The sequence below is a fragment of the Salvelinus alpinus genome, chromosome 17 (assembly GCF_045679555.1).
Source record: "Salvelinus alpinus chromosome 17, SLU_Salpinus.1, whole genome shotgun sequence".
In the NCBI taxonomy this organism is placed as follows: domain Eukaryota; kingdom Metazoa; phylum Chordata; class Actinopteri; order Salmoniformes; family Salmonidae; genus Salvelinus; species Salvelinus alpinus.
Window position 1 is genome coordinate 17,272,966 of NC_092102.1, and position 23,712 is coordinate 17,296,677.

The 23,712-nt window shown below is 41.0% G+C and overlaps 1 protein-coding gene across 1 annotated transcript; it reads right to left on the reverse strand.

Moving 5' to 3' along the window:
- Positions 1 to 1,955: 1,955 nt before the first annotated feature.
- Positions 1,956 to 22,601, reverse strand: LOC139542336 (ankyrin repeat domain-containing protein SOWAHC-like). Its single transcript, XM_071347626.1, has 12 exons — positions 22,326 to 22,601; positions 18,741 to 18,802; positions 18,002 to 18,292; positions 13,000 to 13,098; positions 9,186 to 9,236; positions 7,726 to 7,827; positions 7,535 to 7,546; positions 6,440 to 6,442; positions 4,629 to 4,715; positions 3,493 to 3,565; positions 3,231 to 3,332; positions 1,956 to 2,984 (listed from the first exon to the last, which is right to left on the reverse strand). Exons 1-12 carry the CDS (start codon positions 22,447 to 22,449, stop codon positions 2,809 to 2,811), a joined length of 1,182 nt encoding a protein of 393 aa, XP_071203727.1. The 5' UTR covers positions 22,450 to 22,601; the 3' UTR covers positions 1,956 to 2,808.
- Positions 22,602 to 23,712: the final 1,111 nt, after the last annotated feature.

Below are 23,712 nucleotides of genomic sequence, written 5' to 3' on the forward strand. Positions count from 1 at the left end.
ACTCTGCTGCGTTGGACGTTGGGGGCCACTGGCCCGCTCCACCACCACCACCCCTGTGGGGCCTCACTGGGCCCCTTGGACCCCCAGCCAGTGTAGTTCCCCGGCAGGCTTGCTGTGCCAGAGCAGCTCGTTAGCTGTTAACTGGCAACACCCTGCCTATCCTCCTCAGTGACAGGGAGACTCAGCATGGTATGTTGGTCCAGGTGGCCCCCAACACACATATGCAAGTCAACATGCCCTGCTGCCCAGGAGAGTACATAATTCATTAATTGAAGTCAGAAATAGCACTGTAGACACTGAATGACATATTATAGAAAAATTGGGTATAGTGAACTCCCAGACAGACAGACATATAGTATCTACTACTATATTACAGTAGCTACAGCGGAACATGTGACATGGGAGTACTTTTTTTCTACATGCTGCAAGATTTCCAATTATTATTATTGGAAAATAACCATCCACAATAAGAGGGGTTAAACGTATTGCTAATGCACACTGTGGCAAATAATTCCACTGCTACTCGTGGTGCATGACATGACATGAAATGTAACATCAAAACAATAGTGTTTCATCGTTAATAATCATACAATATGTTGCTCAAAATAATGTATGCTTGTTTTGTTAAAGAGTTAGGAATGGAGGTAGAGGAAGAAAGCAACTCCTAAAATGTAACAAACTAAAGTTCACAGCTAGCATCTAATGAGCTTGTAGGGCATCTGTGACGTGACATCTACATTTCGGTCCATTTGTAAAACAAAGGCTACAAGGAAGCCGGGGGCACTGGTTCTCTGTGTTTCAACCCTTATAACAATGGAAAGCAGGCGCTGGTGGGAGGCAGTGCTCTCATGGAAATGAGCATCCAAACCAACAATGTGTCTCCTAATCTCCTCAGAGAGAGGAATCAGTTACACAGCAGTATGCACCCCTCAATGCTTTTCATTAGAACCAGCGTGCTATTGAAACACTAACCCCCCACCTACTCCCCGCGAACCCCCCCCATCCCAAACCCCCTAATGTGTAGCCACAGGCTCTCCTCACACATGGGCCAGATACAAGGTAGCCCCTCCAGCAGTAACGGGGGGGGGGGGGGGGGGGATCTAGACAGTGGGACAGGGGGTTAGTATTGGGGAGCTAGGCCTCAAAGCATGGGATTAGAGTTAATGTGCCCTCCCTGGGTTATAATCTCTTCAGAGGGGGACTTTGTTTGAGGGCTTGAGGGCAGTAAAATAAGTATCTATTACAGAAACTCCCCTCTTATCCCACACTCCAACAGCCTCCCTCTCTTCAAAAATGAAGCACAAAAACACTTGCCTCTGTTCCCCCATGTCTTCTGATATCCAAAAGCAAGTGCTGCTGCCCTTTTCAGCTAATCTGGAGTTAAGGGCTAAAGCCTTATGGAGAGTAACCACGACACATATTTACTCCATCTGTAGCCTGCAAAGTGAGGAGGTTGATGTAGATCAAAGGAGGCTTAGAAAAGAAGTGAGGATATTACCATGAAAATAAGAAAAAAATAGCGTTCTCACAAGTTTAATTTCTTGTTGTTGGGGAGTCATAATGTGAGAGCTGAACTATGGGCTCCAAAGCTGAGGATTTAATGAAATGTAATCTTGTTAGAATACCCGTGTATAAAGAAAAATCTTGATATTATTATCCATCGACTAAATCTTAAGACCATCCCAACCACAGGAGGCTGCTGAGCGAAAGGACAGCTCATATTCATGGTCGTAACAGAGCCAATGGAATGGCATCAAAACACACATGGAAACCATGTGTTTGATACCATTTCACTGATTCCGCTTCAGCCATTACCACGAGCCCGTCCTCCCCAATTAAGGCGCCACCAACCTCCTGTGATCCAACAGCTGATATTAAGTGCCCATTTTACCAAGTTAACTTGGTAAAACTCCACCTACTGTGACTCTCATAAAGATTAAAAAGTGAACACAAAATTAGTAGCACAACATAGCACTTTAATACCAAAATATCTCAAATATAAATAATGTGCAAAACAAAACAAGCTTGAAGAGGCAGGTTCAAATTGAGGCAATACAAACAACTTGAGGAAAAACATGATGCAAAGCCATGGCACATCAACTAACTTGTTCCACAATTGAATAAGGCACTTCATTATGAACAGACTATTCTATGCCAGTACTCTGGTATTGTTTTGTCTTTCAATAGAATACAACGTGAAATACAATGTGAAATACAACGTGAAATACAATGTGAAATACAAAATTGAAATACAACGTGAAATACAACGTGAAATACAACGTGAAATACAGAGGGTGAACCAACAAAAAATATTGTCCCTTATGACAATCAACCAACTGACAATGTAATAGTGCACTCATCAACATGTAAACGTGGCACTTCAAATCTGGAATGTCAGATCGGCTTGGAAACTAGACATTTGGGCACGGTCTTCACTAAACACGGTGTGAGGAAAAGGCAAGTAAAATTCAAATACAAACTAAATTGAAAGAGCAAGAAAACAAATGCAGCATGCAAAATAGCCTCGTATGTAATGTAACATTTTGTCTCACTAGAATAAAATTCTACTTTTAAAATGGAATTAAATGATAATCAAATAATTTTGGGAGATTACTGCCTTGATTGTATTGTAGCAAACAACAAACTAAACAATTCAATAGTTACAGCTCCCTACAACATAAAAGCATACAGCATAAATACTATAAAAGCATACATTAAAATTCAAATAAACACACAGTGACTGAACATGTTTTTGTGATGTCATTTCTGTGATGTCATTGAATGTGGGACATTTGGCTAACTTCTTCCTTAGCGTGAGAATTTCCTGGGTCTGAATGCGGGGACCATGAGTTGATGGGGCGCTAGTGCCACCCTCTCCTTTACAGGGGCTAGCTCCTCCGCTGAGCCCCACTTCTTCTTGGACTGGAACAACGAGACCAACTTCCTGTTCCTGCTGCGGTCTCTGGCATGGAACTCAGGGAACTCTGAACAAAATACAGACCACCATAGTTGTATAATACATTCTATGTAAGGCTGAAACCTAACGGTAAGGATTACCTTTTTTGGCCTCTGTTTTGACCTTAGTAACAAAGCCACAGGCATTGTTATGACAATGTTATTCTGTATCAGACCGGGGAGGGAAATATTGTGGCCTTTGTTAATTTCTTGCGTGTCAGACAACATTTCAGAGACGTCAGAGAGTCAAAAAGAAAATAGTAAGAGACACTCACGTATCTCCTCTGGAGCTGCTCGGTCTTCCTCTGTAGGCTCCCTGATGTTCAGGTACTGGCAGGCAAGATGGCCGCTGTAGTCCCGCAGATTCTTCTTCGCACCTGAGAGGAAAGAAAGAACAAACAATGACTATAAGAAAACATCTACCTGGAAAAAGGCAATCAATTGCAGAAAGATAATAGATTACCTGTTGCATCGATACCCTCCATTCCACACCCCAAAATACAAAAAGCATGTGGGTTAACTTTCCCTGTCATTTACCATATTTTCCAATGAGCAGCTCCAAAATGTGTCGATGGCCATGCAATGCTGCAATATGCAGGGGTGTATAGCCCTGCAAAACAAAAAGTGGAAAATAATGCAAATGTATTCCCCACCAAAGACATAGGGGTATAATGCAAATTGTATAACCATGTTTTGTTTTTTCAAGAACAAAACAGGCTGTCCAATACAGCTATTTGAACATAACCTCTGACATCCACTGTGTGCAGAGTTCAAGGTTTAACCCTGGAAAAATGTACAAGGCGTTTTAATACCTACCCCCTAGAGTTTCCCATGGCCCCAACACAGCCAATGAAAACATGAAAGGAGAGAATATACAAATTACCAGAGGTTATGGCAACACAACATAATGACCACATATATAATTGGCTAGTTATTCTCAGAAAATTGCCATAGTTGTGAGTTTGGCACGGTAATACATTTACACAATTGACATGATTTATTAGTAGACACTGTGTGGGCGTGTTTTACTATACTTGTGAGGACCAGAAGTCCCCACAAGAATAGTAAACTAACAAATATTTGACCGACTAGGGACATTTTGTTAGTCCCCACAAGGTAAAATGCTATTTGTAGGGGGTTAAGGTTAGAATTAGTTTTAGGATTAGAATTAGGTTTAGGGTTAGGAGCTATGGTTAGGTTTAGGGTTAAGGTTAGGGTTAGAGTTAGGGGTTAGGGAAAATAGGATTTTGAATTGAATTATGTATCCCCACAAGGTTAGTTATACAAGATTGTGTGTGTGTGTTGACTGCTGTATTGCATTTGCAAAGCTGGATCTTCACAGGAACCATTACGATGCAACATTACATCACCAACACCACAGAAAACAACATAACTAACCTGGCTGCAACACATAGGCTCGTTGCCTTGGTAACTAATCTGCCTGGCCGGCCTCCAAATATACAAACAACATACCTATTGCCTGATCACTTCCTGTGTATGATATACTGTACTGAAAGAGGAGGTACTCACATGCTGAAAGAAAATAAAAATAGTAGTAATGTTATTACTACAGTTCGACAATATTTTATAACATACCATTCCAATAGCATAAGAAATTATATAATACAGAACACAATACAGCCCATATTCACAAAAAACAAGAGCATACTCACAGATTTAGTGTTAACATCAGCTCCTGCGTTAGCCATCATGGTAGCCATGTCCTCTTTACCATGTTTGGCTGCCCAGTGAAGAGCGGTCTGTATCCAGAACAAGGAGAGGGAAATGTGAGCCATTCACAAAATACAGTTGTTTGAACCAAACTATTTCCATATACAGAACAAAAGCACTTTACTGCAACACCGACACAGGAGTTGCCCTTTTTATGTATACACAGATACTTGTATTGTATTGACATATACACAGAGACTTGTATTGAATTGACATGCACACAGATAATTGTATTGATGTACACACAAATCAATTTGTATTGGTTGCATACACATGTTTAGCAGATGTTATTGCGGGTGTAGCGAAACGCTTGTATTGTATTGACATATACACAGATACATTCCCAGTAGTGGTTAGTCAGTAGATAGTAATTGGCATAGCATCATTACTCCTCTACCAAGTGGTTTCAACAGTGTGGATCAGATGAGAGTTCTGATAGGCTGGCTGAAGCGGTGGGCCACCTGTGCACAGGAGGAGTGGAGAGATGGAGGGAGAGGTAGAGGGAGGGACGAAGGGATGGTTTCCTGCCATCTAACAGAGCCTAATTACAAAACAACACTGCACTGTGCCCACACCAGGAGGGGGGGGGGGGGGGGTAGCCGCCTGTCACAGGGAGGAAGATTGATGATGTTGGTGTGACCCTCAGAGGGGAGCGAGGGAGACCCACCCAGGAATCGCCCCACTGTCAGCACTCAGCCATCAGAAAGACAAGGCTAGGGCCCCACCACGCCGTGTGCCCCCTGTACACACACACACACACAGAGACATACTCACACCCAGACACACACATAGGCATGCACGCGCAAACACACACGCTCAGAGACAACATGCACACAATTGCCCACAATTTCACCTGCTGAATCGCCCGTAATTACACAGCCTGAAGTGCTCAGTGCTCAGAGACCCATTGACAAGAGTAACAAAGTTGATCACAGCAGCGGCACTATGTCAGAAAGTTGTATGTGGTTTGCGTGGGACTTATTCTTGAGTGTGCAGAGCTTGGCTGCAAATGTCAGCCTCTGAACCACAACGTCTATGTTTCTCAGTCTGACTCCAGTCATGGAACAGGGAGAGCAGAACAATGATGAGAAGTAGGTTACCTTTGTCAATCAAGACTAGTAAAGGTATTTCCTTTACTATAGAGGTGCTTAGGCAGCTTGAGCTCACCATCTATGAACATCCTTGTGCTTGTTCAAGGCCTTAAATGGCATTTCTTCATCTCCTGCATTACACGCTACTACACCAGGAACTTGGTGAACTATATCACAACCTCGATATTAGGACAGAGCAGTTGGGGGAGAGATACACCTCTAGATATCCAAAACCAGTCTGGGACACAGATTGTGATAGATGAAGTCTGGCTCTGAGTATCTCCATCTCTGTTGCCCGCCCTGTCACACGCTGAAGACGGATTGGTCGGCTGGGCCGTTTGAGTGGCAGCTTGGCGGGTCTCCTAGTGAGCAGGAGTGATGGACGACGTGGGACAGGATGTGGCGTTATCCCCTCCTCGTGCCTCTCGTTCCTGTCCCAGCCCGCTGGGGCCACCTCCCGCGTTCCTGCCTGACCGATGACACACTCAGTGTGTGTGTGTGGGTGTGTGGGTAGGTGTCATGCTCCCAACGTGGGAGTAAGTAGTGTCCTAAGGGACAAGGGTTGATCAAGAGGAAACATTGGACAAAATGACCTCTGGCCTGTGACACTTTCCTGTTCATAGTAAGACCACTGAGGAGTGATGGGAGAATGATTTACTTACAAACTGCAGGGTGAGAGGAAGTACGTCACAGTCCAGCACGGCAAAAGGGGGGAGCACATGTCACGTGTAGAGGACGAAAAGGACATAGAGATCAGGAAGGAATAGGATATGTTAGATGGGGTTAACATATGTGGTTCTTTGAATTAGCCATTCCCTGTCAATGACAGTTGAGGAGGAGAGTGTAGCTACACAATCCATCTGCTATTGGGAAGGTCAAAGTTTATGAGTTGTCTAAACTTTGTCTGATGGGGACAGAACTAGTCCACAAACGGCACCCAGACCTCCTCAACTTCAGGCCCTAGGTAAGAGTGACTTCACCGCCGAAGGGTGAAGGTGGGGGCATCAAAGCCGCCCGAGGGAGATTTAGCTCCTTCCCGGGGACATGGCCAACACTGTTCTTCAATTAATCCCAGCCTGCTCTATAACTTTCAGATTATCTTTAAGTGGTTGAAGTCTTTGTGGTGCATTAAGAGTCTCTCTCTAATCCCCGCTCCCATCTCCCTGCACTTCAATGGCGACCCTGGTATCTTGTCTGGGTGGGGATGCTGATGGCAGGGGCTTAGGGATAGGTCTTAGAAGGTGGTCTGACACAGGACAGTGTGAGAACCCCAACACAGGGGAGGGACAACAAACATGAACCCAAATCTCTTGAGCGCACAGGGAGACCAATAAAGGGATTTGGGTTGTCAGGGGGGGAGGGGGGGGCTCCAGGAGCTAAAAAGCTATCTTCCATAATCCTTTTGAAAGCGGCGCCTTTGAAATGCATGATCTTGATGTGTGTACATCACAGGGTTTTTAAAATACAATTAACGGAAAAATAACAATGGAATGTCGAATATTTGAAATGCATTTTTATAGGTTTCATAAAACAATAGGTATAATTTCAGAATATGATCAACTTTCTAGAAATCTAGAAAATGATTGTCAAGAATTGAGATTAACAAGATATAAAGTAGGGGATATCAATACTTAATTCACTTACCCCCTGACAGTCATAGCAGATTCCAAAAAGAAAATAAAGAACATAATCAGTCAATTATAATAGAAATGTAATACAAATATTCCTAATCAAAGTTGTGGAGAAAGTATACTCACTGAAACAAAGTCCTGGTTTAGTCAAATGAAGGAAAGGGAAGGAGGGAAACTACATTTAGTGGTTGCATCCAATAAAACAAAGCTACCCATTTATCCACAAGATGTATACTGCAATGTTATGCAGACATATCCAAGGTGGTTTTGGAAACCTTGGCCTTTGTGAAGGGCAGAGGTGGAGGGGTAGAGGTTACCTTCTTGTTGGCCAGGGAGGGCTCCTGTTTGAGCAGCTGGGAGATGTCAGAGAGACGGCCACAAGTAGCAGAGTAGATCCATTCCTTCTCCACAGGGTCCAGCTGTAGGACAGGGAGTGGATGAGCTAAGCAAATGGATAGTGTCCATAAAGCACACGTCTGGTATGTACAGTATTATGAATATTCATGTCTAATATGTACAGTACCAATCAAAAGTTTGGACACACCTACTCATTCAAGGGTTTTTCTTTATTTTTACTATTTTATACATTGTAAATAATAAGGAAGACATCAAAACTATGAAATAACACATATGGAATCATGTAGTAACCTAAAAAAGTGTTAAACAAATAAAACCATCTCAATTGGGTTGAGGTCGGGTGATTGTGGAGGCCAGGTCTTCTGATGCAGCACTCCATCACTCTCCTTCTTGGTCAAACAGCCCTTACACAGCCTGGGTGTGTGTTGGGTCATTGCCCTGTTTAAAACAAATGATAGTCCCACGAAGCGCAAACCAGATGGGATGGCGTATCGCTGCAGAATGCTGTGGTAGCCATGCTGGTTAAGTGTGCCTTGAATTCTAAATAAATCACATACAGTGTCACCTCAAAGCACCACAAAATCCATCACACCTCCTCCTCCATGCTTCACGGTGGGAACAACACATGCAGAGATGGTCTGTTCACCAAGTCTCTTATTATTGAAATTCGACCATGAAGGCCTGATTCACGCAGTCTCCTCTGAACAGTTGATGTTGAGATGTGTCTGTTACTTGAACTTTGTGAAGCATTTATTTGGGCTGCAATTTCTGAGGTGCAGTTATTCTAATGAACTTATCCTCTGCAGCAGAGGGAACTCTGGGTCTTCCTTTCCAGTGGCGGTCCTCATGAGAGCCAGTTTCATCATAGTGCTTGATGGTTTTTGTGACTGCACTTGAAGAAACGTTCAAAGTTCTTGAAATTTTCCGGATTGACTGACCTTCATGTCTTAAAGTATTGATGGGCTGTCATTTCTCTTTGCTTATTTGAGATGTTCTTGCCATAATATGGACTTGGTCTTTTATCAAATTGGGTTATCTTCTGTATACCCACCCTACCGTGTCACAACATTAAGAAGGAAAGAAATTCCACAAATTAACTTTTAACAAGGCACACCTGTTAATTGAAATGCATTCCAGGTGACTACCTCATGAAGCTGGTTGAGAGAATGCCAAGAGTGTGCAAACCTGTCATCAAGGCAAAGGGTGGCTACTTTGAAGAATCGCAAATATATTTTGATTTGTTTAACACGTTTTTGGTTACTACATGATTCCATATGTGTTATTTCATAGTTGTGATGTCTTCACTATTATTCTACAATGCAGAAAATAGTAAAAATATAGAAAAACCCTTGAATGAGTAGGTGTTCTAAAACTTGACTGGTACTGTATATATTAGCATATATAAAATGTGGAAACTCACAGCCACTGGGGTGGAGCGCATACTACCCATACACTCCTCTTCCGACTCGGACTGAAAGAGACAGACAATAAGACAAATTATATAAGTAATATCATGAGTATTATTGATCCAGCATGCTGAAGCAGCAGTGGCATCTCTCCCAACCAAGGCCTTATGTTGTTCCACATACACACACACACAAATCAATTAATCACAATCACACTGTTTATATGTTTATCACCTCAGACATCAAAAGGGACAAAGTGATCAAACAAGTGTCAGACAGACAGACAGGTAGGATGGAGGCAAACAGAGGTTTTCACACCAAGGGGTCAATGTAATAATAACTGTGAACTCCACTGTTAACCAATAGACATGTCTGTCTGTGGACCTTAGGGCTCCCGAGTGGTGCAGCGGTCTAAGGCACTGCAGCTCAGCGCAAGAGGCGTCACTACAGTCCCTGGTTCGAATCCAGGCTGTATCACATTGGGAGTCCCATAAGGCGGCGCACAATTGGCCCAGCCGGGGTAGGCTGTCATTGTAAATAAGAATTTGTTCTTAACTGACTTGCCTGGTTAAATAAAAATATACATTGGTCAGAGACCATCCCACCATCTGTGTTCCCCTCTGTTTTAAATGTGGTCAGAAACGCCCCAAAAATAAAGCACACATTTCTCTGAATGCACAAAAGTGTCATTCTGGCTGATTAATGTGGGGAGAAAATGGCCGTTTTCTATATGTTTTGTTTGGTCAACCACTTGATTGCTAATTGTTCTGAGATCATACAGGGACATGATGTAAAAACAAAAAAGTCTTTCATGTCGCTGTCATACATGCCTTGTTTAACACGAAAAGTGGAGGCCAATTTATCCACTGGCACATGTCCACTTTTTCTCTGCTGGAAATAAAAATAACAGGGGAAGAAAAATATTGTTGGGCAGAATTTTTTTTATAGTTGAGTTTCATTTTGTCAAGTGGATCTCTCAGCACTTTCCTCCTCTCTGTCATGTAATTCCATTCTCTTTGTCTTGAGGTTTAGAACACAGTTTAGAACAGAGTGATACTTCAGCTTCCCAAGCTCTTCAAGAGCAAATGAGAGTAGCACAGGCAGAGTTACAACTGGGGTTTTTTTGCGCAAAGAGGAAGTTCAACCAGCCACAGTGTAACAGCTTTGTTAGACAGGGGAATATTTGCTGACAACTGGTTCTTTCCACAGCATCAATGATTTTTTGATACAACTCCCACTTTCTAATGTTGTCACATAAGAGAGGTGGTGAGATTCAGGAGGCCCTTTTACGTTATTGTGATCTATGTCGTTGTAGAAATCTAGTTACATCCTATTCAACAAGATAGCTTGTGTTCCTAAGTTTCCATCCAATTGGCGACAGATTTGAACGTGAACATTGTCAAAACTGCTTAAAAACTAAATGCAAAAAAAAACATTTTTTCCACGACAGGTGTGTTTCCATCAAACTGACCTGTTGCTGATAAAAGGCTGTGTGTGATAACGTAGTGCACATAAAAATGACTTTTGCGGTTAAGTTCCCATGTACCGAATAAAAGGGTTTCCATCGCATTTTCAACTCTACTGATGGTTTTGTCACAAAAAAAGTTGCGATAAATAACAGTCTTTCCCAATCTGGCATTGGCCCATGCACTTTAGACAAGAGTGTGCTGATAAAGTGAACAGGTTATATGATGAGATATGGAGACGAGCAAAATTATTGTATTTGATAATTGGCAGGCAAACACCAATCATCATGTCACCAGCATTAAAATAATAGCCTAACCTCGACAATTAGCCTATATTGGACATTTGCATGATCACTGATAATTTAACCACAATGTGAAGTTAAATCTGCCTATAAACTTTTCATGCTTTTCCACGATGTGGTGGTTAGGCTTACAGTGCACCATATCTCTTGACTCCAAGTTAACTTCAATGTGATGGTTATTATATTATATGTAGGGTCCTATAAAATTTGTTCTATTTTTTCCAAAATTCTGTTTTCTCCGTTTAGTTTTTCCAGGTTTTTGTTTTTTTCCAGGTAATTTTTTCCAGGTTATATTTTCAAAATGACACTTTTTTTAAATCGAAAAAACAACCAAATTGGATGTTCTAAATCCACAACAATGCTTAAACCACATCAGGAGACCCCCTTTGAGGTCTAGGACAAATCTAAGAAATTTTTATTTTTGTGTTAGCCTTTTAAAGTTAGCTTTTCGTTAAAAAACAAGGACATTTCTAAGTGACCCCAAACTTTTGAACGGTAGTGTATATATGTGATGGGATGTATAGACATTATGGACAGTATGTGGATAGAATATATAGTATATCTGAAGAATACGTAGGATAGAATAGTATATGTACAGCAAAAGTTATATAGGATGGCCTTGAGTAGAATACAGTATACACATATGAAGTGGGTAAAACAGTATGTAAACATTAATAAAGTGACTAGTGTTCCATGTCTATGTACACAGGGCAGCAGCCTCTAAGGTGCAGGGTTGAGTAACTGGGTGGTAGCCGGCTAGAGACAGTGACTAAATTCAGGGCAGGGTACTGGGTGGAGGCCGGCTAGTGATGGCCATTTAATAGTCTGATGGCCTTGAGATAGAAGCTGTTTTTCCTGCTCTCGGTCCAAGCTTTGATACACCTGTACTGACCTCGCCTTCTGGATGATAGCAGGGCGAACAGGCCCTGGCTCGGGTGGCTGAGGTCCATGATGATTTTCTTGGCCTTCCTTTGACACCGGGTGCTGTGTATGTCCTGAAGGGCAGGCAGTGTGCTCCCGGTGCGTCCCGGTGCGTTGGGCTGACCGCACCACCCTCTGGAGAGCCTTGCGGTTGCGTACGGTGCAGTTGCCGTAACAGGCGGTGATACAGCCTGACAGGATGCTCTCCATGGTGCAGCTATAAAAGTTTGTGAGGGTCTTAAGGGCCAAGCCAAATTTCTTCAGCCTCCTGAGGTTGAAGAGGCGTTGTTGCGCCTTCTTCACCACACTGTCTGTGTGGGTGGACCATTTCAGATTATCAGTGATATGTACGCCGAAGAACTTGAAGCTTTTCACCTTCTCCATGTCGATGTGGATGGGGGTGTGCTCTCTCCTGAAGTCCACGATCTGCTCCTTCGTTTTGTTGACGTTGAGGGAGAGGTTATTTACCTGGCACCCCTCCGCCAGGGCCCTCTCACCTCCTCCTTGTAGGTTTAGGGCCATCAAGGAAACCTATATCTTTCTAGATTAATCTCAATCTGTTTAATGGGCACAAATCAGAATTATTTTTCTAATGAGTTCAAACATGTTGTTGCAACTTGCCTTACATAATGACAGAACAAATGGCAGCATTCAAATGCTAATGGTTGCCCCCTTCATATTGTTCCCCACTCTCAAACATCCACGGTTTGTTTTAAATCCAGATCATTTAGCTACTGCCATCTGGTGGAATTTTGCAGCAACAGTTCCTGCTATGACTCACTATTTTGTTCAGAGAGAGAAAGTAAATAATAAGTATTACTAGGGAGGCAGAGGCAAAGGCCTGTAAATGTCCAACACGGTGAAATGTTACGAAGTAACATTAGGGGAAAGTTTCATCTCAAAAGTATTTTCCTTGTTCCTCGTGTCCTCTGGCTCCAGGACCTGCTCTCCTCGCCTCCGTCTGGCATTTTGAGAGGGAGGTGAGAAGATAATTGGATGACATCTTCTCCTTAGAACTTCTCCTCCAACACTCCCTGTGTTTCCCTCCGATTTTTTGAGAAGATAAGGCAGGGAGAGAGGACGCAAGGAATTGAGGAAAATACTTTAAAGATTTACTCCTGCTGTCACAAGCCTCTCACTTTTGACCCGGAGTCCCTGTCTAGCTCATCCTCTCCGTTACTGTGCGCTAGGGTTTTCTCTGAAATGGACGGTGAGGGGGTCCTCTCGGTGTGCTGGTCCTGAAGGCACAGAGACAAAATACAGAATTAAGCTGTGATGAGGCAGCCTTAGTCTGGCCTCAACACCATTGTAAAAAGGTCTTAATGTCATTTAAAATGCTTAAAAGTATATACATGTGTGGTTAAGATAAAGTGCACGGCTGAATCCCAAATCACCCCCTTCCCCCTCCATTTGCACGTTCACACGCACCGCCCTACACACAAGTGTCCCAAAGCTGAGGGAATGAAAATGATCGAATGTGTAGGAGCTAATTAGACCCTCCAAGCCGGCAAGGTTGAAGGCTCCACAGCCAAGTGCTATCGCACCACGAAACGCATTATGTTTGGAGTTCGCGCAATTGAATACAAAATAATGGCGAGGCAAGCCTAATTATATGCCAGTGCATATGTTCCTCTGATTTCAAGGCTTGACACATTTAACAAATGAAATACCTTCCAAATGAAATGTTTAACTGTTACGGAGGATTACATATTTTATTTTTTAATTTTAATTTAGGGGTGGATCAGCTTAATATTGTGGAAAGATTGTTGCTTCCATCAATGTAATTGTCTGCATCATTTCCAATCCCCCATACCTTTTTTTGGTAAATATATATATGCATATACGTACATACCCATACATAAACATTCATACATACACACACATACCTATATAGACATACATACTTTTTAAAGAATATACCTTTATTATTCCCCGCAAACCCTACCACCCTTCCCTCAATTGGAGTAAACTAATAAACAATAACATTTAGGCTTCTACCTTCAGTTTACACATCTTATACACATTTTACAGACACAATCTATTTTACAATAGTTATATTTTGTTTGTTTTTAGTCCTTCCTCTATTCCTGATGTCCATCCAGTTGGATTTCTATTTGTAACTGTGCTCTTTCACAACATTTCTGAACCTATATACATTTTACAGACCCCGTATGTTTTACATTGGTTATCTTGTTATTAGTCCCACCCTTCAGCTCCATTTAACCACTCCCACTCCTCTTAACATCATCCATTTTGGATTTCCATTTGCCATTATTTTTCAACTGTGCTGTGATGTTTCACAAAAGTACTGAACCTTTCTATTCTCATAGCTTCTACAGATTATAAATTAAAGATAAACATTTTATCGAAAATAATTATTAAATTATTGATTGATTGACTATGGCTTTTCAAATCACCCAGTATTGCTATCGGCAGCATTAGTTCTAGGCAAATGTTGCAATTCTTCAGCCATTCCTGGACCTGTGACCAAAAACGAGCTACATATGGACAGTACCAAAAAAAATGATCTAATGACTCTGCCTCCTCACAGCAGAATCTGTAGAGCTGGGAAGATTGTTTCCCCCATATTTATAACATTCTATTGGTTGCAATAATTTTGTATAGTAATTTAAATTGAAAAATTAGAAGTTTTGAATCCGACGTTGTTTTGCATGTCAATTCATAAACCATGTGCCATGGACTGGGTACATCAAAAATCTCTTCCCAACTAATTTGCAATTTATATGGCACAGCTGTCAATTTTTTGGTCCTTAAATGAAATTGGTATATGTTTTTATTTATCACACTTTTCTTTAACCATTTATGTTCTTTAATGCAGGGCCGACAGACAAGTTCCTTACTTTTCTCCCCTTCTACTTGCCTCTTCCATTTTGGTGCTAATGCTGCAATTAGTTGGTTGTAATTTTGACATTTCCATATGTCTGTGTTAGCTCCATGTGTGACATAACTCCACTAGTCCTATTTATGATATTATTCACTAAAATTATACCTTTTGTAAACACTTCATTGAAAAATAAGTATAATTAGTATATTTGAGTTTAACCACAAAATTTGTTGTATTATTTGTTCTGTCTTTTCAGGTGGATTAAACTGAAATTGCAACCAACTTTCTAAGGCTTGTTTAAAAAATAACTATATTTTAGATATTATTTCCTTTTCAAACAACCGAAAGTGAGCAGTTGTAATCTGAATAGGGAAAGGGAAAAAGGCCATTCTTGAACATGGGGTGAGACATTCTTACCAATTTACTAGAGAACCAGTTTGGATGTAAGTATAACTTTTGTATGACTGATGCCTTTAGTGAGAGGTCTAATGTTTTAATACTTAATCATTTCTGCCCTCTGAATTCATATTCGTTATATAAATAGGCCATTTAAATTTTGTCTGGCTTGCCATTCCAAATCAAATTGAATCTTTTTTGTTCATATAATTTAGAAAGCAGCTCACTAGGTGTAGGCAAAACCATAAGCAAATAGGTAAACTGTGATATGACTAAAGAGTTAATCAGGGCGATTTTTCCACAAATAGACAGGTATTTTCCATTCCATGGTAGCAAGATTTTATCTATTTTGCTAACTTCCTATAAAAATGTATTGGAATTAGATAATTTCTTTCATTTGGGATTTGTATACCGAGTATGTCCACATCCCCATCAGACCATTTTATTGGTAAACTACACGGTAATGTAAAATTTGCATTTTTTTAGTGATCCAATATCATAATTTGGTTTTAATCCAGAGAGGTTAGCAAAAGTATCTAGATCCTCTATGAGGCCGTGGAGGGATTCTAATTGTGGTTTTAAAAGAAAACATGAATCATCAGTGTACAATGACACCTTTGTTTTTAAGCCATGGATTTCTAATCCCTTAATATTATTGTTGGATCTAATTTTAACAGTTAACATTTCGATGGCAATAATAAATAGATGTGCCGATAGTGGACAACCTTGTTTTACTCCTCTAGACAGTTTAAAACTTTCTGAGATGTAGCCATTATTTACTATTTTACACCTAGGGTTACTGTACATAACTTTATTCCATTTTATAAGAGATTCCCCAAAATTGAAATATTCTAGGCATTTATATATAAACTCCAGTCATACTTTATCAAAAGCCTTTTCAAAATCAGCAATGAAAACCAGGCCTGGTGTCCCCGATATTTCATAGTATTCTATTGTTTCCAGTACTTGTCTTATATTATCTTCAAGGTATCGTCCACGTAAAAGACCTGTCTGATTAGGATGAATAATATCTGACAATACTTTTTTAATTCTGTGCCAAGCATTTAGCTAGGATTTTTGCATCACACACTGAAGTGTACGAGGATTATATCTTTGTTAATTTGAATTGGTTTAATTATTAAATGTGGAACATAAATTGCATCATTCAAAGTCACAAGTGTGTCCTGAAGTTAATGGGTTAATTGATCCCCTCGCCACTCAATGGAAGTCACCGTTGGAGTTGTCATCATCAGCAACACGTGACAACGGAGGGCCCTCCGAGCAAGTTGGTAGAGGCGAGGGGGTGATTTGGGATTCACGGCACCAATCCATTGCCATGCATAGGTGTGCCTTACATTAATTGCTTGCTACAGAGTTGATTGCTCAGGTTTAAGCCAGGTATGGCAACTTAAGATAATTAGCGTGCAGCTCACCCATGCTTTCAGTCTCTCTGAGTAGTAGCTCTAATTCTGTTCTATTTGATGCAGCTCTGTCTTAAACTAATGTCCACTCGACTAAATATGCAATTAACTTCATGTTTTCCATAGTATCGCCTGGTCTAATTAACAAATTAAAGTTCAGCTAATTAAATGTATATTCTCATTGGTTAATCATTATGGGCGGGGTTTAGGAGCAAAGGTAGAAAGGCTGTCCTTTTCTCTCAGCTCAGTGTTGAACACCATTTTACAACGTGCTCCATAGCAGTTTGTTTGTGGCGGCCTGTATGTATAGGCAGTTGATGTTAGCTGTCCTGGTTGGTTCTCCTAGTAAGGGGTAGAGTTAGGCTCTGTTTAGCACCGGAAAAGGAGTAATCCGTAGTTATGCTGTTTAACATCTAAGCCTAGTCTTAAAATGCAGTAGGAACCGTACTGAGGGGCTGAGCTTTAGACCCGCCATCATCTGTCATTTTGTATCCTGAATGTTGCTATGGACAACTGTTTAAGACAAGCCATATTTCCTGCAATAAATCCAAGTACTGTTTTTCTACAACCATTGGTCCTCATTTCCACGTGTCACCTACCTTGGATCTCCTATTCAACAGAGGCCATCTCTCCATGCTACATTTAATAAGAGCATTCTTGATTTACACCTGCTTACTGTAACTCTGACAAAGTTCTAGGTAGTATACTATATGTCCACTTCATGCCAAAACCACTTGTGTTGTGCTGTTGCCCTTTTCCTGTGTGAGTAGAGATATTGTTTGCACATACTTATGTGAACACTGACACTATCGGCTTAGCATATATTCTCTTTAAAAGTGATGCTTGTAGACACACTAAGGCTGCGTTTAGACAGGAAGCCCAATTCTGATATTTTTTCCACTAATTGGTATTTTGACCAATCACATAAGATCTTTTCGCATCAGATATTTTTCAGAACTGACCTGATTGGCCAAAATACCAATTAGAGAAAAAAATAACAGAATTAGGCTGCCTGTCTAAACGCAGCCTAAGTAAAATCCCTTCTGCTAGATTGTGTAAACTGAACAGCTGGATATTACTTTGGTAATATATCATTGTGCAATTAACCCTAATATTTATTAGGAAATGCAATTAGAATTTCACAGCTCAAACCAAATGGGAAAGACAACCAGAATGAGGTTGTTAACAGCTGCACCCTTTGAGTAAGAAATGTGGTAACTGGCACAAGCCTTTTGTAAAAAAAAATCTGAGACAATACAGAATGAACTCTTTGAGAAGTCCATAAAATGACAGATTGGAAATTAGTAAGAAGGATAATAATATCAAAGTCTTGCTTTCAATCCATGCTTCCGCTCTAATGCCATGCTCTTTGTGTGAGTTCTTCTCAGCTTTCTAGCATACCTATCAATGCATCTCATCCCTCTTTTTTTGTGGGAAACAAAAACAAAAATATCAAAACTGGTCATGGTTGAAGCTCACCTCCTGCATGTGCTCCTGCTTGGGTGCCTCTTTGAAGGTAATGCTGGGGCTTCCTCCACACCACATCACCTGTGAAGGCTTCCTCGCCTCTGCCCTCTTGGCCGGGTCAGGCTGGAGGTCTGGTTCCCCCTGGGTGTGGAGAGACGAGACCCCCGACACATCCCACTGGACTGATGCTGAGGGCCTGGCATTGCTGGCCGCAGGACTGGCCTGTCTGTCTGTCCCAGGCTCTGTCTCACTGCCCTGCTTCTGCTGCCTGTACCTCTTCTTCAGAATCAGGTACTTCTCACCCTAATGGGGACAGGCGGCAGGCAGGTGATGAGGAGGAGGGTATAGGACTACTGTATAGGAGAGTTTAACTTTGATCTAAAAGTAAAGTCATTATACAGAGTGGCATTTCTTAAACTAAGATATATTTTATTGTGGAAATAATTCAAACTGTTTGAGATGTATTTGTAAGTTGCCCTTTCTAATTATTATGTAACTGAATGGTAATAACATTGTGTAGACCTACAACCGATAACACAGGGCTGGGGCCCTAATCCTATTGATGAACAGCAAACTACATAGTAAACAGACACAGAAAAGAAAATCCTTTTTTTTGTAACAAATTAACTACCATGGCTGAGTAAAGATAGTGGGAAGGCAACTCAATTTGAGTGTGGAACATTAAAGAACTATGCACACTTATCACAGCACACTTTCTACAAATGGTCGAAAGTTCACCTACTTCACTTACATTCTCTGATTTCACAACAGCAACCCTGTCGATGATCCGTTTGAACTCCTCTCTGTATTTGGCTGGGGAAAATGAACAATTTTGGCATCATAGAATTAGGAATTAGAATACTAGAATGGGCATGAACCTTCTTATGAGGGTCCAAAAGTCAGCCATGTTGGTCAGGGAGTTAGTCAAAATCAATGTGAATAATGTATCTGCACTGTATATGTGTTAGCTAGCCTACTAGTTTTAGAGGAATGGTTCCATAAATGTTTCTAATTAACTGTCAATATGCCAACATTCCATTCAAACAATGCCGTCAATTCACAGCCATATATACAATGGCTCAAATCAGTTGATGATAGGATTTAGACAAGTTGTAAATGCAACAAGTACTGATATTGTATCATATAATAGCACTCACAGCTTTCCAAGAAAAAATAAATAATAATATGAGTCTATTTACATATATTTTAGAGGCTATTTATACATAAAATGTGGATAAAACCTGTATAAACTGTATTTTTATTATGTGACAAGATTTTAGGTTGACCATAATTCAATAAAACAATTTCTGATACATCACATGCTTTACTTTTATTTTTGCACAAGTAAAAGCAGGAAATGCATCACCTATACCTCTACTGCAATTCATTCCAATTAGACTGGTTTTGGATTTCTCCCTGGCCAAGATGGCTGCCATTTTCACCCCATTCTGGAACTTTGGGGTTTATAACATATCCCCTCTAGTAATTTAATAGAATCTCTATAGTTGGCATATCAAGTTCCAAAAACGTGATACAACTTTTTGTTTTCTCCCAAAACCCCAGACTTTCATTCTCTGAGGGGGTTAGAGAAAGAAAATGGATGATGAGGATAAGAAATATAATTTGGTCTAACAGTGTAATAATAGCTTTCTTATGGAATGAACTCTAATGGGATTAAGTGTTGTCTTTATTAATTTTGTTACCCCTTTTTCTCCACAATTTCAGGATATCCAATTGGTAGTTACAGTCTTGTCCCATCACTGCAACTCTCACCTACGGACTCGGAAGAGGCGAAGTTCGAGAGCAACCCTGCCAAGCCGCACTGCTTCTTGACACACTGCTCGCTTAACTCGGAAGCCAGCCGGCACAATGTGTTGGAGGAAACACCGCACAGCTGGTGACCAAAGTCAGCGTGCATGCGCCCGGCCCGCCACGAGGAGTCGCTAGAGCGCGATGGGACAAGGACATCCCGGCCGGACAAACCCTCCCCTAACGGCGCTGGGCCAATCGTGCACCGTCTCATGGGTCTCCCGGTCGCGGCCGGCTGCGACACAGCCTGGTATCGAACCCTGGTCTGTAGTGATTACTCTAGAACTACAATGCAGTGCCTTTAGACCGCTGCACCATTTGGGAGACCCTAGATCTTTCTAGTTTACAAGTCATATCCTCTCTAAATCAGGCTGTTGAATCACTGGCATTCCAAGACGTAGACCTATTGAGCCTGAAGAACGCATGATGGCTATTTGAGATTATTGTGTGGCCTGTGAAGACTTGTGGCTGATCGTGGTTGATCTGCCCTCCCTGTTACTTCATCATCTTTCCCCTTCTTGCAGAGGCCAGGTTTGTGTCCCAAATGGCACCCTATTCCCAATTTAGGGCACCATTTTTGACCAGGGCTCTGGTCAAAAGTAGTGCACTTTAAGAAATAGGGTGCAATTTGGGGAGCACACCAGGGGCTCCAAGAGGGAGGGGCTTTTATTCTTCATTCCTCTGCAGGCCAAACACAGATCGAGTTGCAAAACAATCATCTCAGAAAAAAGTCACTGACTGGGAAAAGGGACAAAGAGGAAACTAGGGCTCTCTCTGCCAACATGGGGCAGGCAGATATACAAACAACTCTACTCCCATATCATCTCCAAAAAGCCCACCCCCAACCTATCTGTCTATTTCTGCAGTATTAAAGCTTTCCTATGGGAACCCAAACAAACTGCAAATTGATGGCTATTATAATAGTTTACTGTTTAACTTCCTCTCTGACAGATACAACTGGGTTTGTGAAACGATATTCAGACTTGATGCTGACAGACGTCAGTTTGTATAGGCTGCTGTTTCTGAGAATGTATCTATTACTCCAGCCGGCCAGACCACTTAACATAGGCCATCTTAGTTCAACAGACAATACTAATGGCTGAAGCCCTGTGTTTGAAAGAATGTTTAGGTATGTAAGAATATAGGACCGAACAATTGAGCTCTTTCCTTTTTCCTGACAGCAGCAGGGAGTGGAAAGAACATTTTGAATGTGACAGTTCCATAGCTCACAACTTCACATCCACAAAAACAGGAAATCCAGAGGAAGTGGCCACTTACATCTCATCAACAAAATAATTCCTGGTTTACTGGTACAGGGGTGACAGTTTACATGTTCAGTAATTCATTAGCTAAAAAGGTAGACAGAAAGCCATAGCAACTGGACAGACACAGCAATGTTAGCTATCACTTCCCCACTATGTCCCCACTTTATTCAATTTGTAATAAAAGAGCACCTCATTAGCGATCTAGTTGTGCTGGTGGTGCCTGTGGCCTAAATTATTGCATTATGATTAAAACACTATTATCGTGCAATCATGCCCATTAAAAAATGGGAACACGTGTTGTTAGAAATGACTAAGTACTGGAACTATGTACAGGAAATCATTTTCATAATTGGATACTCCAGCCATGTCAGACAGCACAATATCAAAGCAGCTTTATTTGGAAACCTCTGTCAACAACTGTACCACAGAGATAGCATCTGGACAGTACAAATGTAATACAAGGTCACATTGGATAATCATTCATCTAGTGCCTGTCAAAACATGTTAGGGCCTAGTTATTTTATCCAGTACCAAGCAGGGATAATGCCCTGGTGGATTGCATTGCAAGTGATTGGTCAAACGTAACAATATTGTAATTTCAGGTATCAGTCTCAATTTGAAGAAGGACATTGGAGAAAATATTTGTTGTAAATAAAATTGTAACAGTCTCAGGTTTCAGGATAATGCCAGTTGTGTTCATGACTCAGGGGCTGAGTGCTATTAATTAAAAGGCAGCACCATAATCACACTGTTTATCAGTGTGAATCATTGTTGTAATACCACAACAGAACACCACAGTCCAATGGTGAAAATGGTTGGTTGTTGTGGTCTGGGTCTGAGGAAAGGCTTGTGTAGCAGGCACCAGAGAATTCAAGCAGCTAGAATTGGTCTCAGGAAAGGAAATTACAGAATTCCTGGTGTAAATGTTCTGTTTAAAGGCCCTTTAATGTAAAGCAGATGTTTAGTTTCAGCTACCCGACGGGGAATTGGGAACAATGATAAACAAATGGGTTTGAGGGAAAACTATTCATGAAATAGAATTGTTATAAAGGAATTAATTATGTATGATCAAATGATGTGTCTGGACCACACAGATTATGTTATTGTGACAGCTACATACGTGACAGATGTCGCATGAGACGAGAAACTGTGATATCGCGTCAAGTCACCCATCACGAAGCAGTTGATCAGAGCAACTGTTGCAGTTTCGTTGAAATCATTTTTGAAATTCCACATTTTCGATACAATGTACTGCTACTTACCACGCAGCTGCATGTCGTTATGACCAATGAAAGGCCTGTATATTTTCATTAAATCAGCATTTTTTACTTTCCCTCCGGCGGAGTAGAAATAATCCAGCAACGATTCTTCACTGACATCACCCATTCTTGCTTTATGTTTGCTCGTTTTCTATGACTAAAAAAGGTTTCTTTTCGAATTAGTATGGTCTTGCTGCTATGACATTGTACGCTCCCTGGCTAATTTGAGAAGGAGAAAAAAAAACATGTGTAGCACATGTCCAACTTCACTCCAACCAAACCCAACCCACTCACTGTGCCCCCTCCGTTTAACTATTTCAGTGCTGAAAGAAAACTGTGAGAGGAAAAAGCATTTTGAAAGCATATGTTACAGTATAAGAGATATTTCTGACCAACTTGAACCATTGTGTTTAAGCACAATTGCAAACTCTTTAACACTGATGGTGACATTCCCATAAAACCTAACCCATGCATCTCAGTGGATTACTTTGTGTACAAATCTTTCCATTTTCCCGCAAGTTTATTATTTGCATATTCAATACAAACTCAGGGGTGCATACTGTCGGTAACACCTAGCGAACTCGTCAAGAGGTTCGAGCCTCTTGGTGTAATGGGTAAGGTGTTGACTTGACAGTCTCGAATCCCAGTAGGTGCCACTAAGTGAATTTGCTTTTGCTGTGGGATGGTGACCGATGAGGCCATCGGAGAGTTGTGAGTTACTTGTTATAGAAGTATGGGGACACGCCCTCCCGAAGGAAGATGGAAATGTAGCGACCTTAATGCTGTGTTTGTAACCAAGTGGGAGGTGGGAATTTACAAGTTATGAAGTCTTAAATACAAGTTTAATGAATACACATGCTTTGAACTCGATAGGCTAATGGCAACAAGCTGAGTAAACCATGAACTAAAAGTACAGCTATCATGCTTGTAAACAAATAACAGTGATCAAAAACCATATTAATAGATCGTTTTTTTTATAAATAATGTTTTGTTGTTGCATTTAACTCCTGAAAATGCTATTATCAAAGTCATTTCCATAGTACAGTGTTCCCAAAAAGGACCGGCCGCAGGCCATATTTAACCGGCAAGTGATTATATTACGTTCTCAGAAATAATATATAAACTATTTCGTTATTTATTTATATTTTGGAGGGAACATAAAATACTCTAGAAACGCCAGCAAATCAGCTCCAAGTGATTTTCATTTTGAAAATCTGTTCCATAGTATTCCCATGTATAATAGAGTGTGATCATATGATCAGACTCCCGGTCTTGACACAGCCTGGGATCGAACCCGGGTCTGAGTAACACCTCAAGCACTGCAATGCAGTGTCTTAGACCGCTGCGCCACTCTGGAGTCAAAATTATATTTAATTGCTAAAATATACAC

Coding starts and splice junctions, on each gene's coding strand:
- LOC139542336 (XM_071347626.1), bottom strand. CDS start 22,449: ATGGGTGATGTCAGTGAAGAATCGTTGCTGGATTATTTCTACTCCGCC. Junction 18,803..22,325: donor TAACGACATGCAGCTGCGTG/GTAAGTAGCAGT, acceptor CATTTTCCCCAG/CCAAATACAGAGAGGAGTTC. Junction 7,828..9,185: donor TGCGCTCCACCCCAGTGGCT/GTGAGTTTCCAC, acceptor CCTGTCCTACAG/CTGGACCCTGTGGAGAAGGA.